The 21,918-nt window shown below is 41.7% G+C and overlaps 1 protein-coding gene across 1 annotated transcript in view; it reads left to right on the plus strand.

Annotated features, from left to right (window-relative positions):
• The window catches only part of SMAD1 (SMAD family member 1), a 77,925-nt gene that overhangs the window by 10,518 nt on the left and 45,489 nt on the right, over window positions 1-21,918 (plus strand). Inside the window, exon 2 of the mRNA XM_032764898.2 lies at window positions 21,208-21,819. Within this exon, the coding sequence (XP_032620789.1) occupies window positions 21,420-21,819 (400 nt within the window). The 5' untranslated portion in view covers window positions 21,208-21,419. The remainder of the gene's footprint in view (window positions 1-21,207; window positions 21,820-21,918) is intronic.

The following is a 21,918-nucleotide window of genomic DNA, read 5'->3' on the forward strand; positions in this document are numbered from 1 at the left end:
AGTGAAGAACTATACTTTCTCTAAAAGGTGTAAACGTTGGCCTTATTGAATATCTTAGGAAATCTAGCTATGTGTAGGTTACCGTCTCAGTGATTACAGCTGCTTGTTTTGCATTTTTGCCCATTGCTGGTTTTGCAGTGTAGCATCCTTAATAATAGGTCCTTTTATTATTCCTGTTGGTGTTGATGTGTTCAGTGTTTCCATTTGGGATGTAGGAGGCAGAGGAAAAGTCTTTGTATTACCTTAAACGTGTAAGCTATAGTTTGTGTAACTTCTAGCATTAGATTTTAATCTAGAGAAATCTCTTTTGAAATATTTAAAACACAGATATTAGTTTCAAACCTTGATGCATGCTTTCTGGACAGATAGGAGAGAGAGCACTTAAACAAAAGTTTGACCTTTAGTAACCCAGAGCAAAAAACAATGGTAGTTTAGGAGGGTTCAAGTGTTTGCTAAACTGTCTGATTATTCAAAAACAGCTTGGGCAAAGTTTCTCTCTGGGGGAGAGAAACATTTGGCCAAGGAACAAGAGACAAGTATTGCATTCCATCCCTATCCATCCATCCAAGGTGAAGTGCTAGTGCCTTGCAAGTATGAATTATTGCTTTAAAAAATCCTTGTCCTGGTGTCACAAGGTGCTCTGTGCTGTCTAGTCTGCTTCTGTCACCTCATGGCCATAAATATACCAAGGCTATTTTCCTTTCACTATATGTACCTTGTATACTTGCACTTTTTTCCTCTCACACACAAGATAACACAGGCACCTTGCAGTAGAAGCTTTTTTCCATGCAGCCTCCCTTTTCAGCACAGCTCACTTTCTGAACTTCCCTTCTGAGCTCCTTCTTTGGTTTTGTGGAGTAGCAGACTTGGTTCCTGAGTCTGTGATCATCAAATGCACGGAACTTTTGTATCTTAGGTTCTCGTGCCTTTTCTGGTGTTCTTAAAGAATTGCAGAAGAGCTTTTATTATTGAGCCCCATTTTTCTTGTATTTTTCATAAATGTTGCAAGGAAAATGTTACTACTTTAAGGCTTCTTATTTTTCTATATAAATGGCTCCTATCATTGCTGTGCATGAGCATCCCTACTATAGCCAATTGCACAAAAGTTCTGTGGCTAGCTGTAATATTTCATTAAGAATATCATTTCTGCATTCAGACTTAACACTATAAAAGTTCCCCCTTCCTGCCTCTTCTTTCTACCTATAGCTTCCCAATTACATCATGAGCCCGGTAATTACCACCCAGGTGCTTACATTCCTGCAGTAAAAAGTATTTAATTGTTCATAGCTGAGCCGGCAGACTACTTCATGGTGCAGCACCATCAGTGATCAGGGTGCTGCTGCTAGCACTCTGTCAATCTGGTTATCACTGAAGTTACTGCCCCAAGACAGCTACAGGAATTATCTAGTCAGAGATGAAGATTCCAATCAGAAGTACTGCAGCTCCTTAAACCACCTACCGAGGCCAGGGGAATATTGCAGACTTCTGCTGGCGTAACTACGTCTATGTCTATACTACGCACCTTACAATGGTGCACCTGTGCCCTCCCTGCAACAAAAGAAAACCACCCTGAACGAGGGGTGGTAGCTTCTTTGCCAGGAGCGTGTCTCTCGCCGACAAAGCGCTGTCTGCATTGGTGCTTTTCGTCGTTAACTTTTGTTGTTTAGAGGGGTGGGTTTTTTCCATACCCTTGACCAACAAAAATTGTAGTGACATTATGTGGACATAACCTAAATGGAACTGATACAGCTATACTGGTAAAAGTGCAGATTTGCCATGATAAATGGCTTCCATGTGTGGACCTGGCCTAAGGTAGAACATATTTACTCTTTTTTTCAAAATACTGTTAAATTTATCTGATGGCTTATGATCAGTAGAAAAGCTTTTCTCTTGCTACTTAAAACAAAGGGGGAACTAATTTTAAAGTTGCTGGTAGAACTTTTAAGAATCCATTTAGGAGTCCTCTTTAAAACAAAGGCTGGCTTTATGACAAACATCTGCTAATGAAGGAAAGAGGGAGGAGTAAGATGTTTCAGGATGATGTACCACTGTAAGCTAATGAGTCTCAAGTACTGTAAAGTCCAGGGAATTGATAAACCATCTCCTGCCTTTTTCAAGGCCTTCTGAGCTTTTTCTTATAAGGAAATTTAGGAAGCAATTGCTTTTTGTTTTTTAGGTCACCTTTAAAGAAACACTTTTTTTGCCACTTATCTGTATAAATGGCCTCAAATTTATTTAAATATATTTTCTGCCTCCTTGATATTTCTGTTTAATAATTTGCAATTGTAAACTCCTTAGGCCCAGGGTAGTGTCATCCTGTGTTTACACCTCTCCTAACAGAGGTGGGATTCTGATTGGGGCATTTGAATGAACCGCCAGTTTAAAATACTTCTTATACCTCCATTTGCTGGGAGGCAGATCTTGTTACAGTCCCAAATATGCCAAAGTTTCTAGCTAAGGGAGAGAAGGGAGAAGCTGAGATTTGCTATTTAAAAACAAAAACAAAGCAAGCTTCAGAAAGGGTTGACTTCCCTCCTCATTTTTCTCTATAGACAGTGAAGCCATCTTTGTATGTCAGAGGGACTGGTAGTGGCAAACCCTGTATCATTTCAGAGAAATCATCTTCACCTACAAGATGTGGACCGTGTATTTTGAATGTTTTTGTATATAAATACACAATTGTATTGCAGTGTTGTCTTATTGTAATAGTCATTCTGCAATTCTACAGGTGCTTGCCATTTAAGTGTTGCAAAAGGTAATAGTGTCAATGATTAGGAAGACTGTCTACTTGTATTTTGTGCTGGCTATGTGTTTTTGTTTGGTTTTTTTTTTTTTTTTTGTTTGGATGTAGTTTTAGGGTAACCAGTACAGTTACTATCCTAATGAATTGAATTGTTGGGCTAGACCGTTTTAGAAGCATCACAGAACTTCTGTAGTCACCTATCAGTTTGGTATTAGACCTATGGACTTGTTTGTTTTGGGGTGAATAACTTGTTCAAGACAGTGTTTTGGAAAAAAATTCTGCTTTTGTTCACAAAGTAGCGGTAAAATGGCTGAACCACTCTTTATTTTTTTTTTCTTATTGAATTTGTCAGAAGGTAATAATATGGCTGAATCCACGCACAGCTTTTTTCCATATAATGTAATTGAGCTGATTGGAAAATATTTGTCCTTTATTTACAGTTGAAAAAGTATTGGCTTCTGAAAATTTTCAATCGGCTCTTATTGTTAACAGATGGTTCATAAGTATGTCCCTGGTTTATATATCTTGCTATGTAGACCAAAACTGCATAAAGTCCCATCAGATGTGATCAGATACCGGACATAGTTGGGCACCATCATTAACATTTGTAGCGCACCTAGAATCTAGCCTTGATGTAACTGTCCTAAAGTCTCAGACAAATTGGCCAGTGAACTTCTTCCCATAGCTTATTGGCTGAGAGTCCCTTCCTGACCATCCCCCCACTTCCACTTCTTCACATTCTCCCAACCAGAAATGCTACCCACTTGTGTCCTCATATGGCAAACAACCTGTGGCTTGTGGACTTAGAGCAGAGTAGTGAGGGGAGGGGCTCCTAGGGCCTTTTCTATGGGGACATTATGAGGAGCTTATTTCTCCACCAGGGTACCCCCTTCTCAATTTCCTGGCTAACTGGCAGGTGGGAAGGCTGGTCTCTGCCTTTTTTTGGGTGGCGGGATGTTGTTCAATTAGTGCTTGCCCTCTTTAATAGAACAGTGCTGTAGCAGGGAAAGTGGGCACCTTCCTTCAGGCTGGGAGTCAGTAATGGGACAAGGGACAGTGGAGCCATCTTAGGCCTGGTCTACACTTGGAGCGGGGGTGTGTGTGTTAATCTACTTACCATGGTGTCTTCACTGCAGTAAGTCGATGGCTGATGCTCTCCCGTTGGCTCCTCCTGCATCTCTCTCCCTGGTGGAGTACCAGAGTCGACGGGAGAGCGCTTGGCAGTCAATTTATCATGTCTAGACTAGATGCGATAAATTGACCCCTGCTGGATCGATCGCTGCCCATCGATCAAACAGGTAATGTAGACAAGCCCTTGGACTGATATCTCCTAGAATTGACCTTTATCATCGTGCTAATGCTCTAACCAGCTGGCAAACCACAGTTGGCTTAGTCAGGGGTAGTCAATAGGCAGATGGGGGTCTAATCCAGACTGCCAGGTGCTTTTGAATGGACCCCAAAATCTTTTTATTTACTTATTTATTATCGTTGTTGTTGTTCTCCTCTGGAGTTTGGACCTTGACTATACCTTTAATCAAGAGGTCTTGGACCTTGACAATAAAATAGATTGCCCCTGGCTTGGTAACTACAGGTCACGATTTGATCAACTCCAAGTGAACCTTCAGAATGGGGCTTGCATTCACTAAACCACAGGTGGCTGTACAGCTGTGGACACAAGTTTGGAGGTTGGAGGGGAAAGCTGAAGAGACCTGTGGAGTGGCGAGTATTTCAGTAGGTGGGGAGTGGAATGGCAGGAGTGTTGAACTGATGAACTACAGAAGGTTTCTTGGCAGAGGCAGCTATGAGCTGCAGCTGATAGCTCTATTCCCAGCATTCCGTGTCCCCCAGTGGTGGGAGAACTATTTTAAACACTTTATCAGGCATGGGCACTGAAATGATTCAGACTCAGTTGTTTAGCCCTGAAAATCAAGGCCTGTTTGGAACGTCCCTTAGAGCCCCTGATTATCACAGGAGGAAGCTCTTTGTATGGATGTAAAATGTGTTCATTTCAAGTGATCGAGGGGGAACAAACTAGTTATCTAATGTAGACAAAACCTTCGATTCATTATTTAAAGCCATCTTTGTGCATATAGAGACTGAACTGTTGGGTGAGGGAGTTATTTGTTTTGTGTAAATGAAAGCTTAGGTGGCTCTTGGAGTATGTAAGTGCCCAAAGATTGGATTTTCTTTGACTAGGTGTTTCAGTGCCGTGAATGTGACCTGTGCCGCCTCATGCTCCTGTACAAGGGAATAAAGGGTGGGGCAGCCTTGACCCTCCTGCAGTTCCCCCTTACTGTCCACGGCAGTAAGATGGAACCTGATGACTGTTTGACCTGCTACCCTTCTCTTACTTCAGACTCATCTTTTACGCATAGTTTGAAGAAATATTTATTTACTCTTATCTTTCATTAACTGTATTGTTTGGAAACTTCTGACAAAAAACAACAAAACAAAGACCACCCAACATAACAGGAAGATTTCCCCCATTTCCTCAGGTACAGTGTCTTGAGCCAACTGCCATGTTGGACACTCAGCCTTCAAGATTGAATCCCTTTTTGATGCTATGGACTCGCATCCCTTGCCCGGCTTCATCGGGCTGTAGCCCGGGGCCCCATGCCCTACCATCCAGGGCTGAAGTAGAAGCCTGAGTAACTTAGCTTCATATTGCGCTCTGTGACATGGGGCCCCAGCAGTTGCCCTGCTTGCTACCCCCTAATGCTGGTCCTGGCTTTTATATGCAGAAAAACTGTTGTTGTGGCATAAGTGGGCTGTGGAGTTTTTGTAATGTGGGGGGAGGGGGGGGGCGCTCAGAAAAAAGAAGGTTGAGAACCTTTGGCATATGCCTTTTCTGTCTGGGAGAGAGCCACATCCGTGATAAGTACTAGATGTGTAAATCCTTCTCATTGAGGATTTGCAACTTGAGGGACAGATGGCTGCAACTACATCTACTTGAGCAATTGATGTGCATTAGTGTATCACGTCAGACCAGGAGGAGACATCACCTCCAAGGAACCCAAATAGGGTGACCAGGTGTCCTGATTTTAAAGGGACAGTCCTGATTTTTTGGGTCTTTTTTCTTATATAGGCTCATATTACCCCCATACACTGTCCTGATTTTTCACACTTGCTGTCTGGTCACCCTAAACCCAAACGGTTGTTTTTGGCAAGTGCCCCTTGAAGCAAGCACCACATAAGGAGTTTTGCAAAGGAAGACAGAGAAGAAAACTGTCAAAATAGATATCGGTCACATTGACTCTGATTACCCAGGCACCTGGGCTGTCAGCACCAACTGCTGCTATCTCAACCCCGAAACTGCTGCCATTCTGACATCCGTGCCAGTAAACTCAGCGCTGGCCTCGGCCTCTGCACTGGCTCCTCAGTGAATAGCACTGCTATTGTTGGACCTCGCCCTGATGCTTCCTCACAAAGGTGAGGCTGAAAAGAAGGGCCAAGCAGAGCCAGACACCTCTCTTGGCATAGAGAGGGGAAAATAAATCACTCTTCCAAGGACAGGATGCCTAAATCTGTGCCTGGAGGGTGGCACTAATTAAAATGGCACTGATTGAAGTATTTACTGTGGTGGTGATTATGGGACGAAGGTCCACCGTCCCGTCCCCCCTGAGCCATCAAGATCCCCTCTGGGGGCATCATTGGCACCTTAACAGCACTGATCTCTGAAGAGGAGATATCACCCCTGAGCCCCACTGTTTAAAGAATACTTCTGTACACCACCACCCTGTACCTTCTTCCCAGTGTCCAGCAGGGATACTTCCCTGCTATCCTTTGAGAGTGACCCTAGAGCTTGCCAGAGATCCCTCTTCTCTTGGAGCAAGTGTCACAGGATGCTGGGGAGGAGTTAGAGGAGATCATTAGAGAAAGCCAGCTGCCTGCCATAACAGCCTTACAGGCAGCCATCGATGCCTCTGATGTGATGGTCAGGTTGATGACACTGGCTATGCCCATGAGGCGAGCCTCCTGGCTTTTAGCATCAGGAATATCAGGAAAGATCCAGGACACCATACAAGACTTTCCATTTGAAGGAGGTGGAGATCTTCAGTAGAAGAACTGATGAGCGCTCAGCTCCTTAAAGGATGCTAGGGCCACCCTCAGATCACTGGGGAACTACATTGTGCGGGGAGCAAACTGATTACCTGTAGAAGATACTGCCATTCAAGCTCTCCACAGCACCAAGAGTCTTCACAAAATGCATACTGGTGCTAGTGGCCCACCTGAGAAGGCAGGGCATTCACTTCTACCCCATCCGGATGACTAGCTGCTCAGAGGGAAATCACATCAGGAGACTTCAGTGAGTTTGGAATACGCCCTATCCCTGTTTGCTCAGCTGGGTCTGCTGGTGAATAATGAAAAATCATCTCTTGCTCCCTCATAGGAACTGTGATGAACTCCAGATTTGAAAATGCATATCCACCCGAGGAGGACAGGTTCCAGACATTACATCCATTCATTCTTCAGCCTACATTAAAACAGACTGCGACAGCATGGCCTTGTCTGGCAATATTAGCCACATGTCAGCATGCATGTACATGACACCATGATTTACTGGACTTCATCTGCAGCCCCTCCAGGTCAGTCTGTTCCCCAGCAAGACATTAGACAGGATGGTTTCTGTGCTCCCAGCATGTCATTGCAGAGCTGGCTTGGCGATTGGACCCAACAAACACACAGAGAGGTACCCTCCCTAACAAAGACACTCATCAAAGATGTGTCTGGCCAGGCTGGGGAGCTCATTGGACCATCTACAGAAAAGTCTATGGATCAAGTCCTTTTAATTCGGAGTTGGAGATGACTGTCCTGGGGCACAGAGCTATCAGGCTGGCTGTGTAGAGCTCTAGCATGTCCTCTGGAATTTGGTAGTGCAAATCTTCATGGACAGCACAGCTATGCACTGCATTAAAAGAAAAAAGGTGGGGGCATCTTCTCACCCCTGTGGTCTGGGAGGCCATCTAGTTCCAGACTTGATGTCATCAGAACAAGGTCACACCAATGGCCCTTCAGCTCTTGAGAGTCGTCAACAATCTGATTGCCTTCTATGATGAGATAACTGGCTCTGTAGATATGGGGAAAGCAGTGGACATAATATTTTGATTTTTAGCAAAGCTTTTGATATGGTCTCCCACAGTATTGTTGCCAGCAAGTTAAAGTATGGAATGGATGAATGGACTGTAAAGTGGATAGAAAGCTGGCTAGACTGTTGGGTTTAACGGATAGTGATCAACAGCTTGATGTCTAGTTGGTAGCCGTCTAGTGGAGTGCCCTAGGGGTCGATCCTGGGGCTGATTTTGTTCAACATCTGTAATGATCTGGATCATAGAATTAATTGCACCCTCAGCAGCAAGTTCACAGATGACACTAAGTTGTGGGGAGAGGTAGATATGCTGGAGGGTAGGGATAGGGTCCAGAGTGACCTAGACATATTGGGGGATTGGGCCAAAAGGAATCTGACGAGGGTCGACAAGTGCAGAGTCTTGCACTTAGGAAGAAAGAATCCCATGCAATGACACAGGCTGGGGACTGACTGGCTAAGCAGCAGTTCTGCAGAAAAGGATCTCGGGATACAGCGGATGAGAAGCTGGATATGAGTCAGCAGTGTGCCCTTGTTGCCAAGAAGGTCAACAGCATATTGGGCTGTATTAGTAGGAGCATTGCCAGCAGTTTGTAGGAAGTGATTATTCCTCTCTATTCAACACTGGTGAGGCCACACCTGGAGTATTGCGTCCAGTTTTGTTCCCCCCACTGCGTAAGGGATGTAGACAAATTGGAGAGAGTCCAGCAGAGGGCAGTGAAAATGTTTAGGGGGCTGGGGCACATAATTTATGAGGAGAGACTGAGGGAACTGGGATTATTTAGTCTGCAGAAGAGAAGAGCGAGTGGGGGGTTTGATGGCAGCCTTCAACTACCAGAAGGGGGGTTCCAAAGAAGATGGAGCTAGGCTGTTCTCAGTGGTGGCAGATGATGGAACAAGGAGCAATGATCTCAAGTTGCAGTCGGGGAGGTCTAGGTTGGATATTAGGAAACATTTTCACAAGGAGGGTGGTGTGGTGAAGCACTGGAATGGGTTACCTAGGGAGGTGGTGGAATCTCCACCCTTAGAGGTTTTTAAGGCCTGGCTTGACAGAGCCTTGGATGGGATGATTTAGTTGGTGTTGATCCTGCTTTGAGCAGGGGATTGGACTAGATGACCACCTGAGGTCTCTTCCAACCCTAATATTCTATGATTCTAACTTAGTGGATGTCCTGAGCAGACAATCTGTGAGCAACCATGAATGGTCCTTGCACAGATTGATAGTGGAGCTGATATTCTATCTTTGAGGATTCTCCTGATAGACTTGTTTGCCAGCAAGGACAATGTCATATTTTATAAATTTTGTTCCTTAAATAGAATAAGCCCATTCCTGCAGTGGGATGGAGGTTTGATCCATGCCTTTGTACCTGTTTACCTAATTCCCCAGGTGATTTCCAACATCAGCAAAGATAAAGGCCATGGTCATTCTCATTGCCTCTCTGTTGGCTAAGGTATTTTTGGCTGACAGGTCTCTTAAAAATATCCATTCAATCACCAATCCAGCTTCTGGGCTGTCTGGACCTGATCTCACAGCACAACTGCCTGATACTATATCCAGACCCAGAGTCACTGCATCTGACAGTACGTCTGTTGGTTGGCTGAGTACCACAAATAGGGTCTGCTCCCTCCAGGTCCAGGAAATTCTTGTTCAGAATAGGGAAATATCTATCAGATGTAGTCGTGGAAGAGGTTTTCAATACAGATGGCCAAGCATGATCTGGGACCTACTCAAGCCTTAGTACCAAAAACCCACAACTACCTCTTACGCTTGAAGCAGGCTGTGCTTCCACTCAGCTCTATTTAGGCTACTTGATGGCAATTTCACCTTGCCGTGGGTTTGCATAGTTATTTGATTGTTTCTCACCCTATGGTATTAAAGTTTATCAAACTTTTACATCACCAGTCAGAGAACCTGGAACCTCAGTGTGGTCCTTCTCAGAATGTTCTCTAGCTCTGACTTCAGCTGAGAGTGAGCAAGCTTATGGCCAAATCTCAATTACAGTTCTCCACAGGAACAAGGTAGTGCTGAGACCTCACCTGAAGTTCTTTCCTAAGGTGTTCTCAGATTTTATTTAAACTGTCGATCAAGCTTCTTGTCCTTGCTGAAATCACCACTAAAAGAAGAAACTACTACACATGCTCCAGGAGTTTGCTTTCTTATGTAGCTAGAACCAGACTATCACCACACTTATTTATTTAACATTCTTAACTACCACAGGCTTCAAATTGCAAGGCTACTGAGAGATTGTTGCAGCTGCCCCATTCTTTATGCCCTTGTACAGGACTGTAGCAGGGTGGATCCCTGCTCCGGCCCTGAAGGGGTTAAAACCAGCTCAGGGAAGGGGCCGGGGCTGGAGAAAGCAGCCTTTTAGGCTGGGCTGATTGGGGAAGTGGCTGCAGCTGGGGCCATGCCCCAAACTGAGCCACAGGCCCTTATAAAAGGGCAGAGAAGCCAGGAGCCCAGAAGTCTCTCTCTGCATTCAGAGGGAGAAGGGCCTGGCTGCGACAAGGGACCAGACAAGGTACCCAGGGTAAAGCAGGGCTGGGGAAGGCAGCAGAGCCGGGGAGCTCCTGCCTGGAAAGCCCCAGGCTGCAGCCTAGGAGTAGGCTAAGAGGTACCGGGGTTGCAGGGTGCAACCCAGGGGTAGGCCAAGGCAGCAGGTCCAAACCCCTTTGCCAATGATGAGAGGCTAGCACTGCAGTCTGCCCCAGGGCGTGGGGGCTAGCTAATGACTGGGCAGTTGCCAAGACCCTGAGGCAAAGTGGGGATAGAGTGGGGAGGGTTCCCGGGAGGGGGAAACCCTTAAGAGAAAGGGGTTACTGCCAGGGGGCAGAACCCCACATAGAAGGGGCGCTGGGGTCCAGGGAGGGACACGGGGCCAGTAGCAGAAGCCAGAAGGCGGATCACCGGCCTGCAGAGGGCGCTCTGAGCTGTGTATGTGAGCTGATTCCCTGAAGCAACCAGCAGGAGGCGCTGCGGGGGTGAGTTCAACCCGGTTACAGGGACCATAAGGAGGCATAGGACATATGCACAGCCTCAACAGACGCTGCTGGTCACAAGTCTGTGATCTTATACCCCACATGTGCATGTACACCTACAATGGGATCCACACAGAATACATCATCTTGAAAATCACCTGTTACTATAAAAGTTTAAGCACAAGTTGTCAGCGGGTGGGGGGGCAGGAAAAGATATTGGCATGACCAGTTAGCAAAAACTTATGCAACTCAGTTCTTGTCCTTAGCTTTTTTTGGGTCTATCTGCAAAGGAGAGAGGGGACCTGATTTGGCGTGTGATTATTTCTAGCTAAGTTAGAAAGGGTCAATAACTAATCAATTACATGTTAGTGGAGCTCACTGAAGTTCTGCAGTTGGCCTGGAGAAGAACTGATTGTCTGCTCTCAGTCAATTAGTGTGAAAAAGGTGCAAGTGAACCCAGCATCCCAAGTAATATTTCTTGGTTTAGAATAATGTAGGGTACATTAATAATGGAGAAGCTCAGATAAGAAAATGATACCTAGTGACTTTTTCTTGTCTTGATTCCTCTTTCTAGAGCATAAACAAAATAACCCACAGAAGCAACCAGAAGACCAGGAGAATATACTGTAACAGTTTCCTTTTATTGTATAATATCTGTATTTCCTGTAAGCATAGCGGGCATGTTTTTTCACTTTAAAATTATCCTGTTGCAGTGTGCTGTAAGATCTGTTCGCTACTGTCTGTATATCAGCGCCTCCATCCCTTGGATCAAAATCCTCCAAGGCCTTAGTGTCCAGGATGGAGGAAAACAGCAGGCATGAAATTGTATGTATGTATGTATATATACTTTGATTTCAGGGTGTGCTAGGTATTTTTGCTTCATTCATCAATCTTCTAGCTTTATTTTATTCCACAAATATAAGCCTGTGCTCTTCTGTTTGTGATTTAGAAAGGAGGAGCACATCCAAGGTTCATGGACCCTTGCTGTATCATTCCTTGGAGGCAGTGGTTACAAAGTCTCCATTTGTCATAGGGCTGGTCGAGATCAATGAGAGTAGTACAGGCTTGTGCTGCAGGTTTCAGCCTGGGTGCGCTTTCCCTTGGGCCCTGCAGCCATAGCAGCATGATTCTTGTCAATGCCAAATTTCCTATAGCTGGGTTGCCACCCCCCTGCATGGTGTGGGACAGTTGCTTGGGGCAGTAGTAAGGGTTTTGCTGTTGCGATTGTACTAGTATAGCTCTAATGTGGATGCAAATGTAGCAATATACAAGTGTTCATGTTGGTATAGCTTATGCCATTTCAGGGGACCAGGATAAGCTAGCTCTTGTATGGCAAGGCCACTGGCAGGGGGCCCAACGTGCGTGTTGTCATGTCACAACATGAGTTTTGATCACTACCACCTGGGATCTAGTAGGTTGGCTGTTTTTGTTTTGTGACTATTAGTTTTTGTTTGGCTTTTTTGTTTATGAATTATCTGAATATGAATAGCTAAGCTTTCTGATCTGGTCTTCCCTGAGTCTACCAAGCACTGTGTGGTTGCATGGGTATGCTGTTTCTCCTGTAAATCTTCAATTTTTAAAAAATCTTCAGTTTATGAGCTATAAAGAAATTCCAAACTTTCCCATTTTTGCCTCTTTTGCTTGATAAGAGTATGGCATACTCGGGTGGATTGTCAAATATTGAATAAAAGATAGTGCCAAAGAGCACTTTCTGTGGTTTGAAAGTGTAGCTGCTGTTCACTGATTATTCAGTAAGCCAAGACTGAACTGGTCTAATGAAATGTAGAAGTCCAGTCCTAGCTTTCAAGAGACCACTGATGCCATGAAGTAGTTAAACAGACTTTTCATTGAAGGGTGGAAATCTGGCAAATCTCGATGTTTATTTCAGTGGTTGTATAAACTTGGCTTTTGAAGCTATATTGTCTTTAAACACTTTCTTTGTCCAGAATGCTACATTTGTGGGTCAGATGGGTTCTCATTACAACACTTTAAAGGGACTGTTGGACAATTTAACTGAAGGATTTAATAAAACTCAGATCTTTCTTTAAAATGAAGTAGCTGAGGAGATATATTAAATGCAGTATAGATCAATCATTACTCTAAAGGTGATTTAAAGTTTTATAAAATTCTATCAACTGAAAAAATAGAGAGAATTTTCTTGCCAAGAGATGCTTTGGAGATTTAAATGCTATGCATATAGCTATGTTTAAATATTTTTTAGTAGTAAAATGGAAGGGAAGGAGCTATTTCAAGAGTTTGTAATTATTAAAAGCAGATATTTTAAAGGATTATTTTAAAATAATATTGACATGGTTTTGAGGAGTCTGTTTCTGTGTTGAACTTTGATTAAAACATATCCTACTGTATAAATACATTTATTTTTTTTCTTTCAGATTTTGTCTTGTGTATTTGGTAAAGCATTGTCTGTCCCCAATTTAGAGATGACAAGGGTAAGGTACAGAGATAAATTACTTAATCTGTGATACATGAGATCAGGATCAGACTTTAGAAAAGTTCTAGGCTTTCCTACACTTTGTTTTTGGTACTATATACCAAACCCTTTGTGAAGATTCATTTTACTAGTGTAAAAAGTCATTGCAGCTTTACTGGGTTTGCATTTGATATAGCTATTCTCATGCAAAATATCCCATTGTAGACAAATCCTAAAATGGACCAGCAGACTGATTCTATTCCATCTCCCAGTCCCATGTGAAATACACAGGACTATGCTGCCTTCTGGAATTAGACAAAATATATCTTGTGTTTTACAAGCTTGATTTTAACATATGATAACCTGGCTTCTCAAATTTTTTCTTTGCCTTTTTAAATGTACGTTTTAACCTTTAAAAAAAATAAAACTTCCTGGAAGTGACAAATCAACAAGTTTTATTCAGCTCACCTGTGAGGGAAACCTCTCCCGCCCTACCCTGCAGAATTAGAGGGAAGTGATTTTTTTTTTCAACTGATAAAAAGAAATAAAATCCCATGCCCTTCCCAAAGGAGGAATTAAACAATTGGGAGAATGGCGTGGAACCATGTGTTGGTTTGTAAAAGGATATAGTTTGTAAAGATGTTTCCTTTGATGCCTGTGATGAATATGGATGTATTTCCGCTGCAGAGGGTCCTGATTAAATTAAGCAATTAGAGCTGACCAGACAGATCTAAATATAGGAGGAGGTTTCAGCTATCCTGCCTTTGTGTGTATTGACACACCCACACAGATGTGTTTTGTTATTGTTGTAAACAACACCTGTTTTTTAAAGACAGTTCATACTGTCAGGAAAGGGAATGATCTCTGTGTTTACTTAAAAAAAAAAAAAAAAAAAAAAAAAATCACACCAGGGGCTTTTTGATAAAAGGAAATACACATTTTCCCCTTTTTACGTCTTGATTTTTTTTTTAGTACTGAATCTGGTGTCTGAAATGCTTATCTTGTGATTTACAAGCTTATGTTACAAGCTTTGATTTTTTTTTTTATTATAAAATGGTCATAAATTGAGTTTCTGAACTATGTAAAACTGACAGGCCGTAGTCCAAATTATTTGGTTTAGAGGCTTTTCTGTTCTTTCAGGACATAGCTTGTGCTTGCTATTAATTTGGGCCCATTATATGGTACTCCGCTCCCTGAGTAATCTCCGTGACTTCACCAGGAGCACTTGTGAAGTTGCTCTTTAGTGTAAGTAAAGTTATCGGAATCTGTAGCTCAGAAGGGTAAGCTGGTGTTACCGACAATAAAACCTCTTGTTGCCTACTTTGAGGACTTCTCTCAGCTCCCATTGAAGGAAGATTGGATATGCATAGTTGGTCACGCTTAAAGGATCCTAAGAGGGTACAAGTTTAGAGGAGGTGTGAAAAATGGTCTGTTCTCTTCTGTAATGTTCCATACCAAAATTAGTATACAGATTGTGTAAAACTTGCACACAAATGAGAGAGATTCTGTGGTCCATTGCAGTGCAGTACTCTGATCCATGGTATTTGTAATAATAGCTTGTACCCCATGTATACACCTATAGCTATAATTGAATCAGTGACAATTCAATTCACCCATGACCTAGTTCGAACTCTGAAGAAAAACCAGATCTTTTCACTGGTTGCTGCAAGAATGGGGGGCAAAGGGAGAGCTTTTCATAAACTAAGCATTCATGCTGTCTTGTTCTGCTGCAGCACAGTGGTAGTACTATAGTGTAGATGCTCCCTATGTGGATGGAAGGTATTTTCATTCAGGTAGGTAAACTTCTCCCCCTGCCCCCCACCTTCCAAGTGGTGGTATCTGGGTCAAAAGAAGTCTTCTGTTGACCTAGCCAGGTCTACATTACCTGGGGTTAGGGCAACTTGCTACAACACTCAGGGGTGGTGTATGAATCTTTCACCCCCTTGAGTTCTGTAACTAGGTCGCTCTAAATTTTATATGTAGAGTAGGGCATAGTTTTGTGTGGGAAAATATTTTTTTGCGGGGAGCCAAGTGGGAACCAAAAGCAGAGAGGAGCCACTCTGATTTCTGTTTCAAGTGCTAAATATTGTTTCGGAAGAAATGAATTGCTGTAAATAGAGTGACCAGATGTCTTGATTTTGTAGGGACAGTCCCGATTTTGGGGTCTTTTTCTTGTGTAGGCTCCTATTACGCCCTCGGCCCCTGTCCTGATTTTTCACACTTGCTGTCTGGTCACCCTAGCTGTAAAGATGTGAGCTTCTTTCAGAGAAGTGAATCAAATGACTATTTTCTAAGAAGCAAATTAAAATCCCTTGTTGTATTATCTCTTTATGCCATTAATAGCTAATGAAGATTGAGAAAAGAACCATGGAACTAAGTGTGGAAAAAAGAATGGAAAAAACCTCTTAGGGGTTGTGTGGATTTCCTTGTTTCCAGTCCCCCTTGGCAGTCTCACAATTTTTATGCCTGAATTTATTTGGTTTTTATTGAATTGTACACATTTTAAAACCTTTTTACTGGAATTCTTTATTTTGTCTGCCCCGCTGAGCACTAAAGTAAACACTAAAGTCAGTACAAGAGTCAAAGCTACCCCCGTGTTTGTCTGAACCTGGGACTAGGAGTTGGTTCCCTTCCTCCATCAGTGGTGGTAATTTGATTGTCCTGACCCCTCTCCCCACCCACCAAAACTTTTCCTACAGACTGTCTTATGGTCATTTGAAGGCAGTAAAATATTCACTATCAAACTAATCACTCGGTGTAGCTGACAGATTTAGTTATAATTGTCTCTTCATTGGATGCTAGAAAGAGAAATAATCTTGCTGTTAGGGAAGCTGCCTAGCTGAGTTTTGTTTAAATACAAAGCAAGTGACGCAGCTGTTTGTGGCATTTTTGTTTTAAACTGTTTGTTCTTAAGTATCTCCGAAAGGTCCAAAGACTAAATAAAAGCTAATTAAAGTGAAGAAAAACAATACGAAGGGGTAGTTGCATTTGAAACGAGCTTGTTGATTTCAGCTTAGTGGCTGATAGACAGAATAAACAGTAAAGGTATGTGTGGTTTGACATAAGGAGTGGTTGCTTACCAGACAGGAACTAGATTTTTCTTTAAACCAGAGTCAAGAACATATGGAGATCATATTTTTCTAATTGTACAGTACCTTTGGGATAAACATATTTATCTTTAAGGACTGGTAGTGACTTAGCTATTGGGAGCATAGGCACTTTTTTTTCCCCCAGAAGGGCATGTGTATTTTTCTGGGGAAGAGAGGAGAAAATCTGTGTCATCTGCTGACTCGTGTTAATCTTTATTTTGCACTTTAAACTGATAAGACCACTTTGTGTAAAAGTAATACAGGAAATGTTGCATTGCAAAAACCAAAAGTGGCAGAAAGACAAACGGAATGTACTGGCAAAAGCTCAGAACCATGGATACACTTTATAATTCTTGGAAATGAGAACTCCACCAACGCTATTTTTATTTTTTTTATTATTTTTTTTTTTTAAGTTTAATACTGTCTTGACACTGGAATTCAGTGTTAAAGTAGTTCATAGCAGACTTCGGTGTGTAACAGTTTCAACACAGTTAATTTAGAAACGTGTGTTGTCTTTGTCCCATTTATTTTTAATAGATTATCCAGCGTATCAAAATGGAGGTAACTTTAAAAAAAGCAGTCCTAAAGCAGACTATGGTGCATGTCCATAGAGAGAGCTGGCTAGTCATATGATGCTGGCATTTCCAGCTGCTAAATTTCATGCACTTGAATGATGGCTAAAAATATAGGCTTTCCTAATATTACTTTTTTCTGTGCAGTTGCCACAGGGATGTAAAGGAATTTTTGAAGGGGTAGAAATGTAGTTCATAAAACCCTGCTGTAGACTGTGCTGTTATGCAATGTAGTATAGGTCGGTAAAATATAAATATGGGATTTTCAAGAGTTCTTAACACCAACCTAACTCTGTGTGGTGCTGGATGTTTTTGAAAGTCCTGTTGAGTCTTGTAGAACTAGTGTACAAGTCCTTGCTTCTATAGAGTGTGTGTCTTTAGTCACAGCTAAATGTACAGAATACCTTGATATGACACTTTTTTAAAACTATGATGGCGTTATTTTTGAAAATAGAAAAAATTTCAGATCTTGTTCACCTTCCACATTAGAATCAACAAGACTACTAGTTTGTGCAAGCGGGATTTGATCTATTGTGTTAAAGCAGTTCAATAGCAATAAATTAAGCCCAAATGAAAAGATGCCCACAACTAGTTAATATTCAGCAACTGGCATTAAAAGGACACCATTATGTAGTCCCAAGATTTATGATTTGTAAAAATAAAATTGATTAGTTTAAAATCTCTCCATTCTAATGGAAACAGTTGTTTTTTTTTGTTTTTTTTTTAAAAAAAAGAAATAAACAAACATTCCTGTTAAGTTTTAGCCATTTGAAATGTGTAGTATTGTGCTAGTGGGTGTGAACCTTGAAGCAGACTATAAATAAAAGTGAAACTGATGTGTTTTTTTCATTGTCCAGTCTGGAAGGATTCACATAAAGAGTCGAACAGTAACTTTCAAAATTAGTAGTAACATAGAGAAGACTCTTTATAAATTGACACTTTTAACCTGTTATGTTCCCAATTTTTTAAGGAAAGCTTTAGCCTGTTCAGTTTTGGAAATCTGATCAGAGCTCAAACAGCTGGTTACTTTAGATGTGTCCCTGACGTCACAGCCACGTTTGGGAAAGGAGGAAAATATTTGCTCAAAGACTTATTTTTATGTATTAGAGAGTGTTCTGAGAGTCAAGACTAACTTCCACTACTAACCACATGTGGAGCTCTGATGATGAGGTTCTTAACTCACCACAGCACTTAATGGAGCACTTTGCAGTGCACGTAAGGATAAAATCATCCTTATCCTCCTCCTCATAAGGATAAAATCCAGAGTGCATCAGTGGTGGTAACTGAGTTTGAGTTCATCAAATAATACAGCAAATGTCCAGGTCACTGAATATATTCTTAAATTTGCTCCAGGCTCATGAAAATCTTCCATTTCATTGACAATACTGTACAAAACTTGATTTGAATTCTTAAAGATTTCTTGACAGTGAGATAAACTAGCACCAAGTACAGACAAACATGGATTAGTTATAAACAGTGACAGTTTATTTTTTTTCTATATTTTATATTTCATACAACTTCGAGAGCAACTTTGGGGGGAAGGATAGTTCAGTGGTTTGAGCACTGGCCTGCTAAACTCTGGGTTGTGACTTCAGTCCTTTCAGGGGGCCACTCTAGGGATCTGGGGCAAAAATCAGTACTGGGTCCTGCTAGTGAAGGCAGGGGGCTGGACTCAGTGACCTTTTGGGGTCCCTTCCAGTTCTGTGAGATAGGTATATCTCCATATATTTATTTATTATCAGAATATTTTCATGACAGAATACTTTAAGGTGTTTCATTTTAATTGAAAGTACTCCAGGTATGTTGATACATATGGCAAAGCCACTGAATAAACTGGTGACATCTTCATTCTGGCAGAGTCCAGAAAATAAATGTAAAAATATATCTGGTGACACACAGCTTCTGTCACTTTAAAGATATCTCTTGTAATATACCAACAATTAGTGTTGAAGACTTGGTGTATGATTTTGTTCAAAACTGCATGTGATTACATCTTGTTGCTTTTAATTTTGTCTTGGTTTTTTTCCCGGATGGCAACAGTTTACCCCATTTATCAAAAATTGTCTTTTCATCATAACTTTTCTGCTGAACTTCATGATTTAATATAACAACCTGAAACTGTCATGTAGCCACTGGGAGGGGTCCATATAAAGTCATGATGGCTACTTTCTACAGCCTGCATGTGTGGCTTGAATTTTTTTATTCTATTTTTTTAAAATGTGATATAGGTATTAACAAATATCTTTGGTTTTAAATCTTTTGTGATAAGTCTTTTAAATCAGCCTTTGAAATGAAAAATAACTTATTGAGAGAAACAAGCTGATCTAATTTATTTCAGGTCACAGAATTCACAAACTCTCTAGTTGCAGTGGTTTTCAGACTCTGGTCCCTATATCACTGGTGGTCTGCAGAATGCTGGATGGTCATGTGCTGCTGGCTGGCCTTGTTATCAGCTGCTAAAATGAAGACAGCTAAAAATACTTTTTCCACCTAAGCATTTGCTATAAACTTGATGGGGCTGTTAAATTTGTGAATGGAAGGCAGGGTGGGTTGATTTAAATAATAAATTTTAATCATGATTTAAATCAGCAAGAAGGAAATCTTGATTTAACTAATGTATTGTTGTGTTTTGCATTTTCACTTTTTTTTTGTTTTTTATAAAGACATATTTGATTGTCATTGGCTGGTAACATTAAAACATTGGTTTGCAACTATAAACGTAGCAAAAAAAGTACTAAATTTAGTGTAGAAGCTAACCAGGAAGATATACTGTATCTACACACATTTATTTAAGCAGTTATATAGTTTAACAGATTTATTCAGGTTCTTATTTATATTTTTACTGTGTTAGAAAATAGTGAATGGTTCATTTACTAGATTAATTTTTTACTTGTAATTTGATTTGTAACAAGCTGTTTGCGTAGAAATTGGAATTCTTTTAAAATGCGCTAAACCAGGGATCTCAAACTCAAATCACCGCGAGGGCCATGTGAGGACTAGTACACTGGCCCGAGGGCCGCATTGCTGATACCTTTTTATATAAAGATACAAAAGCCTGCCCCAACCCCCCTACTCCATCCCTTCCGTGAGGCCCTGCCTCCTTCCCACTGCTTCCTCACCCCAATTCCAACCCTGTCACCAGTCCCCACCCCAACTCCGCCCCCTCCCTTCCCCTATTCCGACCCCTTCATCAAATCCCTATCCCTGCCCCGCATCTTCTCCGCCTCCCTGAGCACGCGGCTCCCCACTCCTCCCCCCCATCCTTCCTAGATGCCAAACAGCTAAGCGATGCCAAACAGCTGTTTGGCAGCAGGAAGTGCCTGGAGGTAGGCAGAGGAGCAGGGACACGATGCACTGGAGAGGGACGGTGGGGGAGGGGAGCTTGGCAGCCACAGGAAATAACTCTGGGGGCCACGTGTTTGAGACCCCTGCACTAAACCAACATTTTTTATTTTTTGTATTCAGTAAAATCACTTTAAATGTGCTGGTTACACCAAAGGGGGCAAAAGCTAATTATACATGCTTTTTTATTTAAAACTGATTTTAATAAACGGAGGAGATACTATCTGTAGTTAGTCACTGGAAAAATCAGTTCAATTCACTATGTCCTTCAAGATTTTGTAGAACTAGTAGATCTCATCAGCTCACACCATGGTTTGTTTTTGTTTTTTTTTCTCCCTTAGACGTAAGAAGAAAAACTTTCCTCCTTTTTCCAGCTCCCATTTGATTTTCTTAATTTTGAATGAACTAGTCATAGAACTGAACTAGCTGAGTAAACTAAAATGAAGAAAATATTCTTTCGGATCTGCAAAACAGGCTGCTTCTATTATTAATAATAATTTTTTAAGCTGGTTTAGAACTTCAACAAACTCTGAGTCCTGGTGCTTATCCAGTGACTTCTACTGGTTCAGTGATTTGACTTTAAAAAAAAACAAAACAAAAACTTCGGCAGCACACATGAGAGTTTACGCCTTAACATAAATTGTCATCATTTCAGATTTTAATTTATTTAGGTTTATTTTAAAAAGGGAAATGTGTGCAATTGTAAATGGTAAGAGAAGTGGTTTGTGAAACTGACTCCCTGTCAAGATGTGGTTCATGCTGAAGTATTTGAGAACCCCTCCTCCAGCGTCATGTACACAAATTGATCTATATTCTGTAATAACGTGGAGGCTGTCAGCACTTGGATATGTGCGGGTTTTTTTGTTTGTGTGTTTTTATCATTCCACTTTCACATCTAGACATGTTTAATTGTTGTCACTTACTAAAAACAAATTTTCTCTTCCCTCTTCTCCCCCCCCCCCCCCCAGGTGCTGGACTTCAGTTTGAAACACAAAGATCACTTCTGTCAAGCTGGAATGTTAGTTTCAGTTTCTCGAGACTTCAGAATCAGAAAGCCAGAGGGAACAGTATAAATTCAGGCGAACTTTTGGTGCCTGTTTATTTACAGGATCTGTTGAGTCCATTTTTCAGGGGACAATCTTTTGTTTCTTCAGTATCCAGCGTGACTGAGTTGATCACCATGAATGTGACAAGCCTATTCTCCTTCACAAGCCCAGCAGTTAAGAGGCTGCTGGGATGGAAGCAAGGGGATGAAGAAGAAAAATGGGCAGAGAAAGCTGTTGATGCGTTAGTTAAAAAACTAAAGAAGAAAAAGGGTGCTATGGAGGAACTGGAAAAAGCATTAAGCTGTCCAGGTCAGCCCAGCAACTGTGTTACAATTCCCCGTTCCCTGGATGGCAGGCTTCAGGTTTCGCACCGGAAAGGGCTACCACATGTAATTTACTGTAGAGTGTGGCGCTGGCCAGACCTCCAGAGCCATCATGAACTGAAACCACTGGAATGCTGCGAGTTTCCCTTCGGTTCAAAACAGAAAGAGGTTTGCATCAATCCCTACCACTACAAACGGGTGGAGAGTCCTGGTAAGTTTGTTTGTTTTTCTCTCTCTCTCAAATCTTATCTAGACAGTAACATATAAGTCTAGTAATTAAAGTTGATCAGATGGCTGGTATCCTATTAAA

The sequence above is a fragment of the Chelonoidis abingdonii genome, chromosome 5, assembly GCF_003597395.2.
Source record: "Chelonoidis abingdonii isolate Lonesome George chromosome 5, CheloAbing_2.0, whole genome shotgun sequence".
Classification (NCBI taxonomy): domain Eukaryota; kingdom Metazoa; phylum Chordata; order Testudines; family Testudinidae; genus Chelonoidis; species Chelonoidis abingdonii.